Genomic DNA, 22,324 nt, shown 5'->3' with positions numbered 1-22,324 from the left:
CTACAGTTGATCAAAACAATTAGCAAGTAATGATCAGTGATCACATAACCACCGTGTATGGGATCATATTGATGTTTGTTCCTATTTTGATTCAAAATTTGTCACCATAAAAGGACACTTTTTGGATGAACTAAGCAATCCAAAGTTTATAGATTAAAATACCTCATACTGGGTTTGTAAGTTCAGACAGCTTGGCAGCACGAACTGTATCAACATGAGCATCTATATCATGTTGAAATTTATCGCGCACTTTAGATGAAATTTATCGAATTTTCTCTAGATTGATATTGAGGGACCTTAAATATTAAGAAAATATCGAGTGTCTTTTATACTATAAAATCTTAATACTAGAAATCTTTAAAAAAAAAATCTCCTGAATTAAATGATGGATTAACAAATTACAATTTGAACGAATTGACAGATTAAAAAATATTTTAACCAATTATTAATCATCTATATAATATATAATATTAATTTACTTAATATTTTATATATATATAACTATTAATTTGTTACATATTTTATATTTTAAATCTTTCTCACACATTAAAATTTTATTTTGATATTTTATTAACTGTAGTGAACCGGAGCGATTTCAAATACGAGTTATAAAATTTAATTGATAATTAATTAATAAAATAATAATGTTATAGCTCATTAAATTTTTACCACTAATACCATCAGCAATGATGCGGCGAGTTTAAAAAAAAAAAAAAAACAAAAATTAAAACGCAAAACACACTAGTACAACCACTAGTCCGCATCATTTTTCATAATAGAACGGAAGTGTTGGTTTTATTATTTAGTTGATGTGGTTGAATAGCAGGCGTTCCATTGCAGAGTATATCTATAGAAAACTTGTGGAGAGAGGATCCGGAGTTGGGATTTGGGGGGTGAGTGTGTTTAATTTGGGTTGCAGCGGAGCTAAATTCAAATGGAAACCACACTACAACCACCAAAGAAGATCATCATCGACACCGACCCTGGCATCGGTCATCATACTCTCTCTCTCTCTCTCTCTCTCTAATTCATATCATTCATCAAATACATAATAATTATTTTTACAAGGATCCGTGGCTTGATCTGATACTGTTATATGCTAAAATCATATTTGGTTCCTCAATTACTTATTTGTTATGCTTGCTGGTTACCCACAAAACACTGCAAATTAACTGATCCTAACCCCACCATAAAAATCATCAAAGACCCATGAGATTCTAACATTTCTGCACTAAAGTTTCTGTTTTCAAACAATTGAGTGGGCCATAGGATAGGAGGATTCAAAAAATTAGGGTTTTTTGGATTGTATATCAAGATATAAGCCATGTTTGGTTTGTTTTTGAGAAACAAATTTTGGAGAAATTTTTTTAAAATTTTGCTTGGTTTAGTGATTTTGAATTTTTTTTTCCAAAATCACTTTCTATCTCCTACATGTCAATCGATCGATCGATTTTTCGCTCTCCTCTCTCTTTCTCAATCACTTTTTCTCTCACACATATCTACTCAATTACAATAAAATATCAAATAATTCCAAACTACCCTACTCCAAAACTATTTCCAAAATATACAACCAAACAAACTAAAAAAATTTCTAAACTCTTTTCCCAATTTTTTTAAAAAAAAATTTATCTTCCAAAATCAAACCAAACACACCCATAATTTTTGAAAATATTTTGGGCAAATTACATATACCCCTCCAGGTTTAGCTAAATTACAGATATCTTGAGGTTTGAGAAATTTCAGATATCCCTTTAAACCTCAAACCTCATGGGTATCTGTAATTTAACTAAACCTCGAGGGCGATATATCTAATTTGCCTAAATTTTTTTTAAAATTTTGTTTTGTTTAAATGTTTTGAAAAAAAATTTCAAATCACTTTTTCTCTCCTACACATCAATCAATACTTTTTATCTCTCATCTCTACCTCTCAATCATTTTTTCTCTTTTTTTTTTGGGCGAATACACTCATCTACTCAACTACATTTGCTTGGTTCAAATTTAAAAAAAAAAAAATTCAGAACCCTTTTTCTGTCATCTCAACCTCTCAATCATTTTTTCTCTCATGGCCATATATCCTTTTTTTTTCTTTAATACACGGCTACTAAATTACAATAAAATATCAAATCATTCTAGACTCCAAAATTATTTTTAAAATATACAACCAAATAAACCAAAAAAATTTCTAAACTGTCTCTCCCAATTTTTTTTTTGAAAATTTATCTCAAAACCCAAACCACACCCAGAGTCTTTTTTTTTCCTAATTTTTTGGGGGTCTGATATTGTAACAAAACAAGTTACCCTGTGCATACAGATGATGCCATGGCAATATTTGTGGCATTGCGATCACCAGAAGTGGAAGTGATTGGACTCACAACCATATATGGAAATGTCTGTACAACACTCGCTACAAGAAATGCTTTGCATTTGGTATTTCTTTCTTTCTTACTTTCTTTTCCTTTTAGTTTTTTGGGTGTAGATTGCATTTTACTTAAAAAGTAATCAAGGAAAATTGATCTGGTTAAGCTTTTCTTTTACTGTTTTTTGGGTGAGTAATTTGTTTAACCCTCCTCACATTTTTTTTTGATGACATGGTTTCAATCAATCAGACATTAACTAAGATAAAGCCTTTTTTTTTTTGGTGTGTGCGCGTGTTATTTCTAGAAATTCACATTATTCTCTCTCTCTGTCTTTTATGATTTAGTTGGAGGTTGCAGGGAGGACTGACATCCCAGTGGCTGAAGGATCTCATGTCACAATCACTGTACGTGAACACCATTTGACTCCATCTTGATTCTATGCAATTATGCCTATTAGGATCGCTGCTTTTATCAAACATTAAACTTTTTCTTCTCTCTGTACGCCCGCACCTCTTATCAAGTACTTGCAAGGTCACATTGATCAAACTTGATTAAGTCTGATCCTTTTCCCCTCAAAAAACTTGATTCCTTTAATGTTTCCCTTAAAAGCTAAGAAGCACGGATTGATTGTGGGTGTTTGGATCGTGATTTTCTCCCTATAGAAGTGGGATTTTAAATTTATAGGGTTTGTTGTCTTGTGGTTGATTGCTCTTTATGCGATGAGATTGACAGATTAGATTGATTAATTGCCAAATTGATGGGTTGATTAATTTATTGGTTAATTGTGTTTCGAATTGATTTGAAATCAATTAGTCACCTGGTTAATTTCATAATTGCCAATTTGGCATTAATTTGTAAAAAAATTGGCTTATTCACTACCCCTCTAGGCGCAATTTCTTAGGTGCTTGGTACTTTGAACCTAATTAATTTGTTTATGTAAGATACATAGTTCATTTTTTATTCATTTTTTTCAAAGTTATTCGTTCCAACTCTGAATCTAATGCATAATTTCACTAGTAAGTCACATGCTGCAGTAGAGTATAAAATTGATTTGTCTATGTTTGGTTAAATATAGAAAGGTACAAAACTCCGTAGGGCTGATTTTGTACATGGCGCTGATGGACTTGGCAACCAAAACTTTCCCCCACCAGAAGGAAAGCCAATTGAACAGTCAGCAGCTGCTTTCCTCGTCCAGAAAGCTAACCTTTACCCTGGAAAAGTCACCGTGGTGGCCCTTGGCCCTCTTACAAATATTGCATTGGTCAGGTTCTTGATCTTCTTCCATGGGCTTTGAATTAAAAAGAAATTGATTATTAAGTTGTTGATTTTACCGAAAATATTGGAAAAAAGGTTGCTTATCACGTTTATCGATTGATACAGGCTATTCAATTAGATCCTGCATTTGTGAAAAATATTGGGCAGATTGTTGTTCTTGGCGGTGCTTTTGCAGTAAATGGAAGTGTGAATCCAGCAGCGGAGACCAATGTAAGTTGCTCATTGTTAATGTGTGTGGATATGGTGTGGGACTGTGACTTCAGAAACCAGAAGTATGTTACTAATAATGTCTCAAATGCCTCCAGCATGCAATACTTGTCACAGCGACAAATAAAGTTGAAATAGTCATGTCCCTGTCATATAACTCAAAATCCTTTATAGATTTTGTTTTATTGCTTCTTTTATTGGGTCACATATCTTGCATGAGAGAGAGTTCAGCTATTAATAAACTTATAGGTTATCAAGCTCTGAAAGCACGACTTCTCTCCATCACTTTACTTGAATTAATGTCATTGAATGTCCTTCAGTTTTGCTCCAGCCAACTTTCTCTTTTCACATCATTTGTTCATGGATTAAATGACCAGATTTTTGGGGACCCAGATGCTGCAGATATTGTATTTACAAGCGGTGCTGATGTTTTGGCTGTTGGGATTAATGTTACACATCAAGTTGTTTTGACAGGTAACACTTTTATATGTTGTGTCACCCATATACATTGATTGTATTTCTGCCCATAAAATATGTACATGCATGTGCCCTTGCATGTGTTACCATGTCTGTGGCTTTAAGTTATATCCCAGTTGTTCAGGGTCAGGGAAAAAAAAAATCCTCTTTTCTATGTTTCTAAATTTACTCTCTTTTTCAGAGCAATATTGATAATTTTATATTTTTCTTATTTTATTATTATTTATAATCTCCCCACTATTACTAGTTAGAGCCTTTCTAAGTTAAATGAGTTTTTCATTGATGGATTATCTCATGTTGCACTTCTATTCTTATACAAGTTCCTTTGTTTGGTAAGAAGAATGGCAATGGGGAAGGGGAAAAAGAGGTTTGGAGACAATTTCTTTATTTAGTAGGAGAAAGGGGGATGGAAAATGAAGATGGGAGGGAGAGAAAATTAATCTACAGCAAGCATTTTGGAAGTTTCCCCTTCAAACAACACCCGTGATTCCATATTTGATGGCAGAATGTCTAATAAATTAGACACCCCTTTCTCCAATTTCCATTCCTTCCTGTTCGTCTTCACGATTGGAGGGAAAAAGAGTACTTTTCCCCCATCCTGCGTATATCATTCCTTGCACTTTCCATCTCTCACACTTACTTTCTTTAAGCCTCAGTTCAATAATCAATAGTAGTTTCCAACCTTAGTCACAAGTGGAAAGGCTACTTCAAAGCCTTAGCTAGGCTCAAAATACTAAATGTAGCCTAATTGAACTCCTTCTTGCAGTATTGGGTATTTTTCGTAATTACAAGCTATTCTTGACACTATCCATGCAATTAATTGAACTCAATGAAGTCATAGCACAACTACTTGGATCTAGCCAGATGAATGCTTTTGAAAACTTAAGTTTGTAGTTTGTTTGAAGAGGAGTTGCATGTATTAGACATTGTGAATCTTGGGATCAATTTCTAAAAGATTGCAAGTGATATTCCTACTAATGTTCAGTTATTTTTATCATCTAATAAAATGTTTATATCTGAGTGTTAGTTGCTATTTTTACTTGTGCAAATGCTAGTTTACTAAGCAAGCATATCACACCTTTTATTCTGATAGAACACATCTTGTTTGTGTCTATTTTGTTGTATAATTCCTTTGCTAAAGGTTTGAACACTGAAACCTTGTTTGGCCCCGTTTGGTAGAGCTGTGGGAAAGTGATTATAACTTATAGCCTAACAACTTATAGCTTATAATTGTGAACATAAGCTGATTTTTGACTTATAAATTAAGCTTCTCCCCCCCCCTCCCCACTAAAAGAATAAGTTGATTTTTGACTTACAAAAAGCTATAAGTTGTATTATTAAGCTGAACCAAGCACATCAAAATAGCTTAAATTAAGCTAAAAGCTGAAATAAGCTGGAAATAAGCCCTACCAAACAGGGCCTTTGTGTCTATTTTGTTGATAATAATGGAGCAATTATGTTCATAGAACAAAGAGAAGCAGATTTATTCTGTTCACACCTGATAGCTTTCTACTGATAGTGGTGACATCCACTTATATGTCGACTATAAACCCTAGCCTTCCTAGCTAAAGATGCGGGTTCGATTCCCGCTACCAGCTCTGGATCCTCTCTTATATACTCTATTTATATTAATTCATATTCTATTTGTAGAAATAAAATCAAATTGTCTCTCGGAGAGATGGCTGAGTGGTTTATAGCTAGCCCTGATCTTGAAAATGAGTATATTTGAAAGGCCCTTCTTTGTTTTCCAAATAAGAACAATAGATAAAACACAATTTTTAAATTTTTTTATTCAATGTAATTAGAAGTGATGGTTTAAGTAAATCAATGGAGAGTCTTGGTCCTAAAATACTAGTTGTAGATACCATTTTGATCGGCCATAAAACTTTCGTATACCGGGTGCTTCCTGATGATGAAATGGTTACCAATGCAATGCAATAGATACTCTTGAACAACCAATGGACTTAGTGGGTTACCATTTCTTGATTTTAAATCCAAAATTGTTCTCGACCTTAGCTGAGAGTGGTCAATTAGTTCACATGTTCGATCGATTTTGGGTTCCGGTTTTTAATCAAATCAGTTCTTCATTTTCAAAATTTAACTTAGAATTGCTCAAATGCCATCCCGTCCCAAACAGGATAGCAGCTATGACCAGCTGGTATCTAACTACAAAAGGCCTGGCAAGACAAGACAAGACTGAACTATAACCTCGGGGCTTATGCGGAATAACCTAACCTGCTCATTATATTAATCAAAGTGCATAAGTAAGAATCGAACAAAACAAGCGAACCTCTTATTTACTTATCTTGATATTTACAAGCTTAAACAAAAAGAAAAGCGTACAACATCAAAAGATGTCCTTATAAAAATCAAAACATATAAACAAAACTCGTCTCAAGGTTACAACTTTCAAAAGAACAAAATAAAAGAAAAAAGGGTTCTAGTGTGACTTTTCCTCGTGTCCTTGTTCTTCGTGTTCACCTACATACATATAAGGGGGAGGGGTGAGCCATTGCGCAGTGAATAGTAATAAAATAAGGCGGTAAATGAATAAACATTGAAAGCTTTAAACATTCCTTCAAAATAACATATTAACTAGTACAAGATAAAACATGGCTTGATTTGCAAACAAAATACATAGTGATGAGCATTTCAAGGATTACAAGGTGCTTAATTGGCCCGGGTATCGGCTAAACGTAAAGAAAGTGAGCTCGGCCATCATATATGATTGGATATTCCCCCAGTTGTGGGCCTGATCCATGAATGTCATCTAAATACATGATAAAATAATATAGAATGTTCATTCATAGCAAAACATAACAAAGTTTATAAACATAATGAGGTTTGCATTCAAAACATATTTGATTTAACATAGCGTTACTAAATCACCACTTAGAAATGGCTCGGTCAAACAAGAGGTTTCCTTCTTCCAAAGCTTGACCTACATCAAATAATAACATAACATTGAAGTACAAACCTAATTCGAATAAGCTTTAACAAACTGAATACATAAACGTTGCTTAATGTTTTCTTAAACTTTTCTAAATGTTTAGCATTGTTCTAGGTCTAGTTCAAGCTTTAACTAAGGCCAAGTTTGGGAAGACTAAATAAGTGTACTTTTTGTCTTTTTAGACTAAAAAGTTGAGGTTGAAAATATGAATGTTTGCGTTAACTTTTTGACTTTTTATGGAAAAATGTGTAATAAAAAATTGTAAAAATTAGTTTGTAGGGGAAAATTAGAATTGGGAATTGTGCAGCCGTAATTGTTGACTTTTGGTGAATAGTAATGACTTTTTAACTTTTTGAGTAACTTTTTGGCTTTTTAGCTTTTTTTAAACTACCCAAACTTGGCCTAAGTGTCAAATGCATACAAAAAGTGTCCCAAGTGAAAGAGGATACCAAAACAAAACTCCATGCGAAACAGGGGAATTCTGCATGTGCGGGACCAAAACTGCACGTGCGGATTGGTCAGGGCATGTGCGGGCCGCACGTGCCTTTTATGCAGTCTTGGAGTTGAAATCTGGTGAAACAGGCCGCACGTGCGGTTTTGGAAAAGTCTGAGTTGTTCGAAAATTCTGCATTTTCAGCTTTTCTCCTTCCTTTTCCTTGAGCTAGGGTTCATGAAAACTCAACATAATTCATGCAAATTTAATGGGAAACATGAAAATGAAGTTGTTTTCTAAATCAAAACATCAGAACTTGGCTTGAATCTAAGAATAAGGAATCAAACTTTGAAATTTGACAAAACTTACAACCAAATCAATAAAAATTGATGAAAATTTGAGCAAAAATCTATGTGCATTTTTGTTCGGGTTGTTTGTTTTTAGTGAATTTTTTTCATAACATAGTTAAATTTTTTACTTTTTAGATGCATCTAATCTTGATGTATCTACAAAATAAAAAATAAAAATTGATTAAAATATGAAAAAAGTTCAGTCAAGACAAACGAAAGCTTGTTTAAAAATAGTTTCTGAAAATTGTAACCAAACAAAGCCTTTATTTTTGGTAGGTTTCTATCCTCAGATTCTTAGAAACCCGTCAATCTTATAAATGTTCCTAGAGTTAGAAAGAAAAAGGGAATAGAAGCTTTCTAATAGATGTGATGTAGTCTATATTTTATGTATGTATCACATAGATGGTCGGTTAGTTTAAAGTCAGGTGAATAAAAAAAAATAGAATTTAATATGGAAATAAATCTCTAAAAGGAATTAGTAGAGGCCAATCCTTTGGATTGGGCGAGGGGAGTGCTCAATTAATGATCTTCCTCTCTGGTACCCAGATTCCCAAATCAAGATTTTTTATAGTGATGGATCAATGGCCTAAATTAACATAGAGTTGGGGCTTCTTAGTTTCCCCATTAAAAATTGGGTGGCGACTCTTACTTTTTGTGAATCGGTCTGTATTTGGCAAGTTTGGGTATTCGATTTAGTCATTTGGATTTCCATAGTCCCTTGATAAATAATAAAATGGAATCTGATATTTGTGGGAAAAACGATTTATTGCCAAATGTAGACCTTGTTGATTCACATTCTAGAGGGTCAAATATGTCATGGGAAACAGGCCCAAAAGGCGCAGTGCCCACGCTAGTGAAAGTGAAGATCTGAATGGAAATGATAAGGATAAAAAGTTTCACAGAAGTGAGTGTGACAGTTCTAGTTACAATAATGTTGATCACTGTTTCACTTAATCCCTCTTTCATGGCTACATATCTTTCCTACGAAGGAATGGGAATTCTTTCTCATGTTATATGAATCCAATTTTTATTTCATAACCCTAGCCCATTCCAATTTTGGACGGAACAAATCTACTGATGGAATTGTGATGCTAGGATCTTGGGTACAGATGGGAGGAATTCTATTTGCACCAAAAAAATCATTAAGTATGCCCAATTTCTTAATACACCCCATTAAATTATTTAGGATTATAATTTACTATCAGTAAACCCTATGTTTTTTTCCAAATTACCCTTCAAGGTACACCCAAATAATAATAATAACAGACAAATCAAAAATTCCAAATTACACCACTTTGAAAAACCCTTTGAAAAATCCTTAAACATATTTCTCATTATAATTATTCCTTTTGTTCACAAGCGATGGCACCAGCGAAGAAGAACGACGGAGGACAACGAGACACACGCTTCTATTCATCTCTACCTCCTCGTTTTAATATTAATATATAATAATATCAAATAAATATATTTCAAATAATCAAAACTTCAATTATTTCTTTTCCCCATTTTTTTTTTTTTACAGCAACTACTACTTTTATCTCAATATTCGATTAAAATCATCAAAATGAAATGAAACTAATCAGAAACAAATTACTATGACAGAAATGTAAAAGATAAGTTGTATTGTTGAATCTGAAGCTCCGATTGGTTGATAAAAAAACCCAAAATAAAAAATTATAATACAATAAGAAACAATGATGTTGATGATAATGGTGAGTTTTGATGGGATGAATTGAAGTTTTGGAGTAAGGAAGAAGATGAAGATAAAATAATTGAAACTTTAAGAAGAAGATGATGAGTGTTGAATATGAAGAATACGTATAAATGGTTTGGGTATACCATGAGAAAAAATATATATTTTATTTTAGGGTTTAATGTGTATTGTCCTTATTAGTAAATTTACATTAGGATATAACTGGAACTAAAATTTCAAAATTTAAGTTGGGCATATTGAGTTATTATTTGGGTGCAAATAGAATCACCCATAGAGGGGTGATATTTTCGTAGGTAAATTGAGGGCTGAAATGGTGAAAGAATCGTCTTATGCTCTTACCAAGCAGGCCCTATCAATTAGTATTACACAGAAGAAATCAATTTTAGACACCACTAAAGAAAAATTGGGATAGGATCCTATAGGATCTGCGCCCTTCAAAATTGGACATGAAAATCTCCTTTCATCTGGCTCAAATAGGCTGAGGCACAACCTAATTCTTATTTTTACCCCCGCTTTTGAATCAAAATATTTAAACAACCCAAATAATAAGTAATTTCCTCTTGACAGTGGTATATCTTGAGCTTTAAATGATTCATTTTGTATTGAAAGCTAGGACTTCACGGCTCTTAGAGATCTACTTCGTTGAAATTCCATCCAATAAAATAGAAGAATTATGAAGTAGCAGTGGTATTGCTCATATTCGTGGTCTTGATGAGGTAATGGCAAGTAGGGGTGTTCAATAATCTGATGTGCCCAATCAAATTGTCCAATCCGATCCGAACCGATGTAGTTGGTTGGCTCACGGTCTTAAGGAATACCAATTTGCCAAAACCAAACCTACTGGCTAATATCACTTAAACCACGTGGCTCCATTTTGTTGGAAGGTTATATAACACCTTATCAACTAATAGACGTGGCTTCTTCCTATTTGCACTTGACATTACACCTTGTCACCGTACTATTTTATACAACTAACAGTGTCCTCTAACACGTGATGATGTCTATCAAGTTGTCTTTCCAATCAATCAAAACCTTCCCCCTCCTCTCTCTCTCTCTCTCTCTTAAAGGCATCTATGATTTTTGGCCCCACCATCTCTCTCTTCACAAACTGTCATTCAGCCGCAAAAAATTACTCACTGGCGACAATGGCTGAGGTGGAGAACTCATCTATAGGCGGCGGTCAGCATTGACTTCTCTCTCTCCCCCACTTCTTTCAATCCCTCTATTTCTCACCCTCCTTAGATCTATCCCCCACTCTAATCAAGTTTTTGTTCGTTTATTTGGTGTTGTCAAAGATTAAGACTTTGCAAGTTCGTATTGGTGGAGATGTGGTGTAGTGTTAGAAGGTGGAAATGATTGTGCAATGTTTGTTAGTTTGTGTTGGATTTTGGCGAAAGGGGAGTTGACCTCTGATATGTGAAACTAACCGCAACCGACCCACAAAACTGACTGTATCCACCGTCGGTTTTGATAGCAGCTTTGGTTGGGATTGGTTCATGATTTATTCAAACCATGTAGTTCGGTCGGTGGCGGGTGAAACGGAAATCCGAGCCAAACCGACCTGTGAACAAACCTAGTGGCAAGTGAATTAGCAGGATTTGGTACAACATGGGTAAAAAAATAGAGATCTAAACAAAATACTCAACCCCCCCCCCCCCCCCCCCCCAAAAAAAAAAAAAAAAAAAAAAAAAAAGAGTAAAGTGTTTGGAACATTAAATATCAAAGTAAGCCACCACTAAGAGAAATAAATGAATTCCGAAGATCTTGGCCAAATTCAAAGAAGGTTTTCTTATACATTAATCACAAAATATTTCTAGATCCCCCAATACACAATCCGCCCAAGGGGCTCATCTGATTAGCTAGTTGGTGAGGCAATAGCTTACTAAGGAGATGATCAATAGCTGGTCCAAGAGGATGATCAGCCACACTGGGACTGACACACGGCCTAGACTCTTATCGCAATGGGGACATTTCCTCAATGGGCATCAAATCTCTTTTTTTGAGAAATACGAGACATCTAACTCATACAAGTAAATAAATTCATTCATTGATAACAAAAAGAAAACTACTGATCAGACATGAGAAAAAGGAGGGCCAGGGAAAAGTTCCCGTTAGCAGGGCTTGTTGAGGAATCTATGATCGTTCTCAATGGATCTGAGTGCACTGTCCAGCATGTGTCAAGAGAAGGTAATGTGTGTGCTGATGCATTGGCAAAGTTTGCAGCTGACCAACCAAAGGATCTTCTTGTTGTGAATGATCCCCAGCAGAAATTCGAAGCTTGCTAGTTGCTAATATGTTAGGATTACCCAGAGAGAGGGCTTAGTCCCTGTTTGTTCACTCGACTTTTACTTTCTGATGTACTGAAAAAAAGAAAAAATGTGAACGGGGATTGCAAATCTTTTTACTTTAGGTTAATTTTAACACACTAGATTCAACAGTAGGTTCATTCACATAATATCTTGAATGAATTAGAAGAAAATACCATATTTGACTAAATAGATATTTGTGTTATGTACAATTCTAAGTTTTGAAGAGAGAGAAAAAAAAAAATGAGAGATGAGATTTGGTCACCATATACAAGGATCCCCACTAAGCATTTGTGGCTGAATAGTTAAAGCGTCCAACTCATAATTGAAAATTTTGTATTATTCTTATTGCTTTTTCAATATGAAAAAAATGAAAAAGTCATCTTGTTCAAAACCCTAATCATGACATCTTTTCTCTCCTGCTTACACATCAGAACACACTGTTCTTGTTGAGATAAACGCTGTCAGAATTGGACCATAATGGAATTTTGGTCTGTATCGTCACCATAATATCATATGATACCTATGAAGCACCACCACTTTAAAACCAGTGCCGTATCCATGTCAGACACAGGTACACGACGGAGACATATGGGACACGACACATGCATGCCCACTTATTTAATTAATTTATTTTCAAGGGACACGCTAGGAACACTTCGAGGACACACTAGGGATATGTCAAGTTGTCTTTTTTCCCATTTTCTTTAGTGTTTTTGATGAATATTGAATGTTTATTATTTTTTTCTTAGATTTGAATACTTAATAGATTATCCATAAAAAGATATAAACTGTAAGTGTTAATTTAAAATTGTTTTTAAGATATATATACAGAATTAGAGTTAGTTTTTGTTAATATTGATTGTTTGTGGACGTAATATTAATTTAGATAGCAAATAGAAATATGTGAAAACATATTTTGATGTCATGTCCCCGCTGTTGATAGAGTCAAGTGGAGATTCATGTAGCCGACCCCATTTGATGAGACTTAAGGCTTGGTTTGGTTTTTGTTTGGTCCCCGCCATATGTCTGTGTCCCCATTTTTTTGAAATCTCCTTGTCCCGTGTCCGTGTTTGTGTCCGCATTTGTATCCGTGTTCGTGCTTTTTAGGATGATACAGAAGAAAGAGTTCAGAAATTTCTAAATATGAGACTATAGAGTATAGTCGAGCATTCAATTGTCAAAAAAGAGGATTCGATTGAGTATCAAGGAGTAAGGAATTTAGGCCAAAATTCCAAATGAAAGTTATACATAATATATATGTATATATATATATATTATAACAATGGTCAACTAGCACCCTTGGCTGAGTATGTCTCATCCTTGGCCCTGGAATCCTTTAATTTTTTTTGGATATGTAGGGTATCCGGGGCAGCTTACATGCACTAGATTAAGGCCAAGTTTGGCAAGTCAAATATAATCTAAAAAGTCAAAAAGTTATACAAAAAGCAAAAAAGGTATTACTATTCACAAATAAAAAATATTAAAAAAATATTTTATATATTTTTATAATATAAATCCACTGACAACGTCACAGCCGTTAAGCAGGCCATCATACACTTCTCTTGGGGCAAAAAAAAATTGCCTCTTTCGGGGCAAATAACTTTTGGACAGTTATGGTCGGTCTGTACGGGCCATCATGGGTCCCATTTTAATAATCTAAACCGTTCAATATGTAGAACTCGTCGAGTAATATATGCCTATAAAAAATCACGTTGATCGGATATTGTTAATTATATGATCAAATCAGTTTTGTATAAACATAATGGATGGTGTGATAGTTAACTGTTGAACAAAACTAATTCGATCATATAGCTATCGATATCCGATCAATGTGATTTTTTACAAGCATATAATACTCGACGAGTTGTGCATATTGAACGGTTCAGATTATTAAAATGGGACCCATGATGGCCCCCACGGACCGACTATCACTGTCCAAAAGTTATTTGCCCCGAACGAGGCAATTATTTTTGTGGAGACATGCTGCGCAGCCGCAGGAGAGTCGTACAATCAATTAGTTTTCTTCCACTATACACTTTATTTATACAATTTTTTATTACACATTTTTTTGTAAAAAGACAAAGTTAACCCAAATATTCATATTTTTTCCCTCAACTTTTTAGTTCAAAAAGACAAAAAGTGCACTTATTTAGGACACCCCAAACAACCCCTAAGTTCTTAGGCTGGGCATAGGGTTATCTGATCCGCATAACTCGCCCTACCTGACTCTACCCGCACATGTATGGGCGGTTTCGCAAATGCAATAGGGTAGGGTGCGGTTTGAAATAATTCAATTTTGTGGTTTGCGGCCGGATTGCGAGCTTGACCCGCCACCCGCCACCCGCCACAACCGCCCGCACTATATATATATATTTTCAAAAAAACCTAGCCGTTCATTTACTTGGAAGAATTTACAACTTCCATTATATGTTTTGTATTTGTTTTACTTAATTGACTTCTAGTCTTACCTAAGTTGCACTTTGGTTAATGATTTAAATGATTCAAAGTATTTTTTTTTTAACTTATTTATCCAAAAAAAAAAAAGAGTACCTTTTCTTTGAACTGATTTTTATATTTGATCAACACAATGCTCTCATATTACAAAATATAAACTGTGCAAATCATGGATGTTAAACTGATGGGTGACATAAGTGACAATTCCATTCAATCTGTAGGTAGTCTCAGTGTGTGTGAAGATAAAATTAAACAATATCTAGGTTAATTTTTAAAGAAAAAATTCAAACTGCAAAACGCAAACCGCCCGCCCATCCGCAAACCCTATCCATACAAACCGCAATCCGCACTGCGGGCGGTTGCGGTTTGACTTTTTTTCAAACCACATAGATGCGGGCGGGTCAAAACCGAACCGCAAACCGCACAAATCCGATCCGCGAACACCCCTCTTGGCCTTAGAATTCAATCAGTCAAGTTTTTTTATCTTCTTTTAACTCTATTATTTTTGTGGATCAATAATAGAACTGTCAAATTTTACTCTTTCCTAAGAGTTCCAAACTAAAAACCAATTAAATCTTGAGATATATGGGTACCATCATGAATGTATTGCAGCAAGTACATACAAAATGTTGGAAGTGATCTGACCTTTGATTAAAGTTTAATACCATAATTTCATTTAATTGCCACAAATAGACTGGTTTGGAAAGGCACATGTAATGGGACAGGTAGAAAACAGCCATATATGGGCTTTAAGACCATTTGTGTATATATTTGTGTTTACATATGCCACATGGCCAAAATTTATGTTTGTTTTCTTCTTCCCTTAAACCTAACTTTTGCCAATTTCTATGCATGGTAGATACTGATCGTGATAAGCTGGCACAGTCTGGTGGAAAATTTGCTCATTACCTGTGCAAGATCTTAGATGTGTACTTTTCGTATCATCACGATTCTTACCGCATGAAAGGTTTTTTTTTATTTTATTTATTTATTATTATTATTTTTTGGTATGAAAATAGAACCCAGTTAAATGGTAGAACCTTTTCATTTGACATATTGATGGTAGTTTTGGACTTGATGTAGGTGTTTATCTTCATGATCCGACAGCCCTTCTTGCAGCTGTTAATCCTTCATTGATCACTTATACAGAAGGTATTGTTAGAGTCCAGACAATTGGCATCACAAGGGGCCTCACATTATTTTACAACAAACAGAAAAGGTGGGGTTGTTTGGCACTCCAAATCACTCCCAATGGTTTATTATAGTATGCAAGTTGATGAAGCCAACAGAAATAAGATGGTATTTATGGATGGCTTAACCATAAGATGGGACCTTTTTCAATTCAACTGTCAATTTGAATTGCAACTTTTATTGTATTTATTTGGGCTTAACCATACTTCCAAATAGGGGTAGGTGTCGTGTCGTGTCGTGTTGGGTCATGTTCGTGTCGTGTCATTTCGGATTTGTCATAATTATTATTTCATGTTATTGTGTTGTGTCATTTTCGGTCCATGTCCAGTTCGTGTTGTCTTAACGTGTCATGCTAACAAATTTCACTATTAACTAAAAATATCAAATATGTGAAAAAGTTTGAAAATTTCTTCACTAAATTTAATGAAACTAATCTCCATTAAATGAAATTATTTATAAAAATATTTAATCCTAACTTAATTTTATTTTCTTAATTTATAAAAATTATATTTTATTATTATATTTTTTACTAGATTAACTCAAATAATAGACAAAAAATACATTAAATTCAATTAAAAGCAAAACAAAACCTATATTAAACTTAAAATCGTATTATACATACTTCTTAATAAATTTGATGTAATTACGAAAGAGATTAAAAAATGAAATGATACTCTTTAGTGAAAATAATATTAAAATGTGTAACTAATTGTATATTGTACGGGTTATCCGTGTTAGTTTCATGTTATATAGATTTGACACTAACTCGACTTGTTTAATGTTCCCGTTATCAGGTCGTGTCATATACATGTTCGTGTTAGGAAGTGGTCAACTCTAACCCGCTAATTTCGTGTACGGTTTGAGTCGTGTTATCGTGTCTTGTCACAAATTCCCACCCCTACTTCCAAATAATAATTAAAAGCCAACAAAAATAAGATGGTTTCTTGAAATCCTGAAATGATTTACCCAAAATAAATGTTACGAGTAAATAATGAGATTGACTGGAAACATATTTGGCTTTGGAAACTACATTGAAACAAATTATACCAATGAAAACAAAATAGAATCTTATATTTCTTTTGGAAATGAATAGAGTGATTTCTCCTTTGATTTTTATAAGCTTACAAGAATATGTGCCAGCCTTAACAAATGTGGACTTAGCTTGCTTGGGCCCCTTAAATGGAACACGAATTAATTGGTCCTAATGATTTATTGGGGTCAAATCTTAGTTGCAGGAATTTCCTACTTGGGCGGCGTTCCTTAGTTAGAAACATGATTCCACGCTCCCTTCGAGTAAGATACTCACTCCAAAGAGATAGAACCCTCTCAATGATACAAATATCACGGAAATAAAAGAAAAATAACTTAAACTCATTGTAGCAATTTTTATTTGTATGTTATTAATTTATACTTAATAAAGTCAATTTGTAATTGAGATAAATGACTAATATTTATTCATATTTAACATATATATTACAACTAAGCAGAAAAAAAAAAATTTAGAATATATTTATATGTTTAACCTATAAAATATTTACAAGCTCCCATAGGTGCTCTCAAACTTAAAAATTTTCTATGCCCTCACTACCCTGCCTTGACTCTTGCTTCTGCTTTTGCTTCTGCTTCCACTTCCACTTCCACTTCCATCTCCAATCCTACTTTGTGTTGTAAGTTTTCTGAAAGCTTTTCTGTCTATTTGAATGTAAGTAATACAAAGATTACAACCAATATTTATAGCAATCCGAAACCTAATCTATAATAGGAAATAACCCTATACAATCAATCTACAATCAATCGAATATACAATCAATCGACAATCAATCGAATATTCACAAATAACCTAATTGATATATTTCCATAATTTACATAATATTCTTACACCCCCGCTCAAGCGCAAGGTGTTTTAGTAGAAAACACTGAGAGTTTGCCAAGAAGAAACTGAAATCGAGCAGTGGTGTCAGTCTTCGTAAATAAATCAGCAAGTTTCAAAGCCAGAGAGACGAAAAGAAGCGAGATGGAACCAGACTACAGATGCTGACGTACAAAATGACAATCAATCTCAATATGCTTTGTCCGCTCATGAAAGAGAGTGTTATGGGCAATCTGAATAACATTGCGGTTGTCACAGTAAAGGGAGGTCGGAGAAGACTGACGGACACCTAAATCAGTCAAGAGACAACGAAGCCAAACAATCTCAGCAGTGGCATGAGCCATAGCACGGTACTTAGTCTCAGTAGTGGAATGTGCAACAACAGTCTATTTCTTGCTCTTCCAAGAAATCAAGGAATCACTAAGAAACATGCAGAAGGCAGAAGTAGACTTGCGATCAGTGACATCACCAATCCTATCAGAATCAGCGTAAGTGACAAAGTCTAAAGAGGAAGTAGAAGACAACAGTAAACCCTGAAATATAGTATCTCGGAGATAGCGAAGAATTTGAACCAAAGCAGCCCAATGTGTAGAACGAGGAGCAGAAACAAACTAACTAACCACATGAACAGCATATGCAAGATCAGGGCGAGTAACCGTCAGATAAACTAAGTAACCCACGAGCTCTCGATATAAAGTAAGATCATCCAGAAGAACACCATCAGTAGTGGTGAGCTTTACATTAAGCTCAATGGGGGTATCAGAAATCTTAGTGTCAGTAAGACCGGCACGATAAATAACCTCATTGGCATACTTGGCCTGAGAGAGAAAGTAACCCTTGGGAGAAGAAGCTACCTCAATACCAAAAAAATACCGCAATGGGCCCAGATCCTTTATTTCAAAGGTGCGGAACAGATGCTGCTTGACCTCAAATATAGCAGAAGAGTTAGAACCAGTGATGATCATATCATCCACATACAGTAATAATGCAACAAATCCAGCAAAGGTGTGGAGAAGAAATAAAGTAGAGTACTGGGCACAAGGATGAAACCCAAGCTCAGTAACAGCAATCTGAAAGCGATCATACCAAGCACGGGAAGACTGTTTCAGATCATACAGAGTACGCTGAAGGTGACAAACCTATCCAGAAGAATGGCGAAGGCCAGGAAGAGGACGCATGTAAACCTCCTCAGTGAGATGGCCATTAAGAAAAGCATTCTTAACGTCCATTTGATAAAGAGGCCAAGAACGAACAGCAGCGACAGAGATCAAAGTACAGACAGTAGTCATTTTGGCAACAGAAGCAAGGGTCTACTCATAATCAATACCATACTCTTGTGAGAAACCTTTGGCAACCAGACGAACTTTGTAGCGCTCAAGAGAACCATTAAAATGAGTCTTGACTTTGTAGACCCATTTGCAACCAACCAAATTCCTACTAGCAGGCCAAGCAACCAACTCCCAAGTACTAGTTTTTGTAAAGCAGACAACTCATCCTCCATAGCTTGAACCCAATGAGGATTTTGACAGGCCTCCTTATTAGACTAAGGTTCTGAAAAAGAGTGAATAGCAGGTAAAAAAGTACGATAAGAAGCAGAAAAATATGTATTAGACCAACCCAACTTGTTTGGAGGATGACGCGCTTAAGTAGGATATCAGTGTGCAGATGCAAGAGGATTAGCAGCAGGGGCAGAGACAACCGGTGGATGAGGAGCTTGGCGACGATAATAAACTAACAATGGAGGAGGAGAAGAAATCGAATGAGGAGAAGCAGCCAGAGGTGAAGGAGGAGGAGAAGATGGGACAAGTTCAGGAGGAACTGTGGAGATATACTCATCAGACGGGACCTCAGAATGAAATGGGTCAATATGAACCAAATCCTCTTTGGAAATTGAGGCGGTGAGAGGAGGAAGCTGAAAGTAAGGTAGAGATGGGAAGTCATATGATGAGAGACACCCGAGTCAAAAATCTAGACAGACGAAGAAATACTTGAAGAAGATCCAAGCAAACCTAAATGAAGAGATGAAACAATGGAGGTAGACGGGGATGGTTGGAAGGTAGACAATGTATGCTGAAGCTGACTAATCCGAGCACGCACAGAAGCCAGATCAGGAGCTGGAGCTAGAGCAGATACTTTAGAACTGGCAGGAGCCTGAAAATTACTCGGAGAAGAAGAGCAAAACTGAGTCCGAGACTGTTGAGAAGACGAGCTAGACAGGCGTCCCTTCTTGGGACAGTGATACTTCCAATGGTCTCTCTGATGGCAGAAGGCACACTCATCTGAAGCCAGAGACATCATAATAATAACCAAAAAACTGAGGGGTTCAAGTGTTTTAACCCAAAATAGAGCAAAATAGCCAAACCAAAAGTTCAAGTCTAATAACCAGAAAACTGAGGGGTCAAACTATAAATAAGTGCTTATTTTTATTTTTTTATAACCAAATAACAGTGCTGATATAGGGTCAAGGAACACTTCGGAACACAGAGAGAGAGAGAGAGAGAGAGAGAGAGAGAGCAGCAGCAGCAGCAGACGAACCAAGGGGGAGAGTGGACTGTCGATCGGACAACCCAGACGACCCACGAACCCCAGAGAGCGAGAGACGAGAGAGCCTTGAATCGCGACTTCAGACCAGGCACAGAGGACTGTTGTGACTTTGAAGAAGACCAAAGAACAGCTTTTGCAACTTTGGAGAAGCCTAGAGAAGACTTCGAGCTTCAAATGATCAAGGCCAGACTTAGGGTTTTGGACGTGGCTCTGATACTATGTAAGTTTTCTATCTATTCAAATGTACGTAATACAAAGATTACAACCAATATTTATAGCAATCCGAAACCTAATTTATAATAGGAAATAACCCTATACAATCAATCTACCATCAATCGAATATTCACAAATAACTTAATTGATATATTTCCGTAATTTACATAATATTCTCACATGTGCAACTAAGGGTCAAATAAGGATAACATATATTTTAAAGGGTAAGGGAAAAAACAATAGAGATTTCTGTAAATTTATGTATATATATGTGCATTCATCAAGTTAGAGTGGTGGTGTATGTGAAAATTAATGTAAAATCTTTAAAGATAGTATCATTGCTAATACATCCATTTTAGTGATTTTAGTTGTTTTAGACATTTGAATATGGTGCATTTGAGTGAGTATGTATGGACAAGTCGTGTAAAATCAAACAGCTAAGTTAAAGATATTATTATTGATAGTTAGTTTTTGGTTCACTAAAATGAAGGTGGAATGTGGAATGACCATTCCCTTAAATGGTGAATGATGATTCTATTTGCAGTGCATTTGTCATAATGTTTTTAGTGAACCACACATGAGAAATGACATTATGATGGGATGATCATTCCCTTCTAATCATTCCATTCTAATCATTCCAGTGATCCAAACATAACATTAGTTGTTATAGGCATTTTCATTGTATGCATTTGGCAGAAAACCTTTGACAACTCTGTTTGTTTAATGAAAGGCTATTAAGAAGATGTAGGAAGTACAGAGATTATCTACAATGTGATATAGAGGATGAGTAAAAGGGGCAGTTAGGGAAACTGCAATATGTAAGAAATTCAGCTTTTTGTGAATTTCTGATGCCGAGTTTGTAAATTTCTGATTGTTTCCTTATTCAGTTATTCTAGTGATGCATATAGTTGGTTACATATACATTCTCTCTTTCACCTTGTTATTAAAGACTCTATCTTTTTGCCTTCTCATGATAAAACCAGATTTGTTGAAGTTACTGAGTGGTCGGATAAACCCTCAGTCAAGGTGGCTGTGACTGTTGATGCTCCCTCTGTTCTCAAATTGGTGATGGAACGGCTTACAAATTCATAGATTATGCATTCAGATTCATAGATTATGCAGCGACTGGATTCATTGATGTTAACTGCTTCTGATCGTAGTTGTCAAAATCAAGTCATACTTGGCCACCACCGATGGTTGGAGTTTCTGCATAATATCGATTCAGAAATAATATGCTTCTACATGGTTGGGCACATGGTGGTTGTCTATTATTATGTTTGGCTTCTGTTTGGAAAATTTGCCAGTCTTACTGCATCCTTGAATGAAATTATTGTATTTCACTACTTTGTAATAAAGATGATTGTGTCTTCAAAAACGTTTGCTTAATAAACTTGTGGGGCTTCTTTTTTTTTTTTGTTGGGTGAAATGTGAGAATTTGTCGGGGCATTCCCTAAGCTAACAATTACATCAGAAAGAAATATATCGATGAAAGATTATAGGGAGAAACCCCAAGCACAAATTATAGTCCTAGAGGTCTGATTATTCTCAATGTTATTCCAAGAAGCAACTCTTCATCTAATGTCCTCTACCAGGTTGCTAAGAAGAACAAGTACAGGCTTTGCTTTGGTTTGGAGCAATCGGAACGCAAAAAGAAAGCTTGAACAATTTGTGTTTAAATTTCTTGCCCTGCCTATTATGCACTTCTCAGGAAACCATTTGATGCATATCTGGTTATGTTTGGGAACTAAGTATTTTAGTCAAAAAGTTAAAGAGTCATTATAAGTTGTTATATTACTCTCTTTACTTTTTTGTACATCTTTTCGTAAAAAATTAAAAAGTTATTAAAATAATATGTTTCCAAACGAGACCTCCATATTCAGATGACTCACCACTCAAGCTTAAGACACCCCTCCAAAGACTGCTTGCATGTCTACATTGAAAAAATATATGATCATGATTTTCATTAGCAGAATTGCAAAG

At 35.1% G+C, this 22,324-nt stretch overlaps 2 protein-coding genes across 6 annotated transcripts in view; both read left to right on the top strand.

Annotated features, from left to right (window-relative positions):
* Positions 1-22,324, top strand: part of LOC114304749 (uncharacterized) — a 200,618-nt gene that overhangs the window by 30,621 nt on the left and 147,673 nt on the right. The window lies entirely within an intron of this gene.
* LOC114317401 (putative uridine nucleosidase 2) lies at positions 721-21,734 on the top strand. Of its 5 annotated transcripts, none has more exons than XR_014335578.1 (10): positions 761-992; positions 2,312-2,427; positions 2,702-2,761; positions 3,433-3,618; positions 3,738-3,842; positions 4,217-4,313; positions 15,386-15,493; positions 15,610-15,678; positions 21,075-21,162; positions 21,328-21,734. XR_014335578.1 is itself a non-coding variant. In XM_082878356.1 (10 exons), exons 1-9 carry the CDS (start codon positions 935-937, stop codon positions 21,133-21,135), a joined length of 927 nt encoding a protein of 308 aa, XP_082734482.1. In that variant the 5' UTR covers positions 761-934; the 3' UTR covers positions 21,136-21,162; positions 21,328-21,734. The 5 variants fall into 5 exon arrangements, 3 of the variants coding, with proteins under 3 accessions (XP_082734481.1, XP_082734483.1, XP_082734482.1); XR_014335577.1 differs by having other exon boundaries at positions 15,610-15,825; positions 21,328-21,457; XM_082878356.1 differs by having other exon boundaries at positions 15,610-15,745.

Source organism: Camellia sinensis, chromosome 7, assembly GCF_055761805.1.
Source record: "Camellia sinensis isolate YWXY chromosome 7, ASM5576180v1, whole genome shotgun sequence".
Classification (NCBI taxonomy): domain Eukaryota; kingdom Viridiplantae; phylum Streptophyta; class Magnoliopsida; order Ericales; family Theaceae; genus Camellia; species Camellia sinensis.
This window is presented reverse-complemented; position numbering and strand designations above follow the sequence as displayed.

What these genes read in the sequence shown, in the direction of transcription:
- LOC114317401 (XM_082878355.1), top strand. Translation starts at nt 935, where the DNA reads ATGGAAACCACACTACAACCACCAAAGAAGATCATCATCGACACCGAC. An exon ending in ACATCAAGTTGTTTTGACAG is followed by an intron (nt 4,314 to 15,385) that starts GTAACACTTTTA and finishes TATGCATGGTAG; the next exon opens with ATACTGATCGTGATAAGCTG. An exon ending in CGATTCTTACCGCATGAAAG is followed by an intron (nt 15,494 to 15,609) that starts GTTTTTTTTTAT and finishes GACTTGATGTAG; the next exon opens with GTGTTTATCTTCATGATCCG.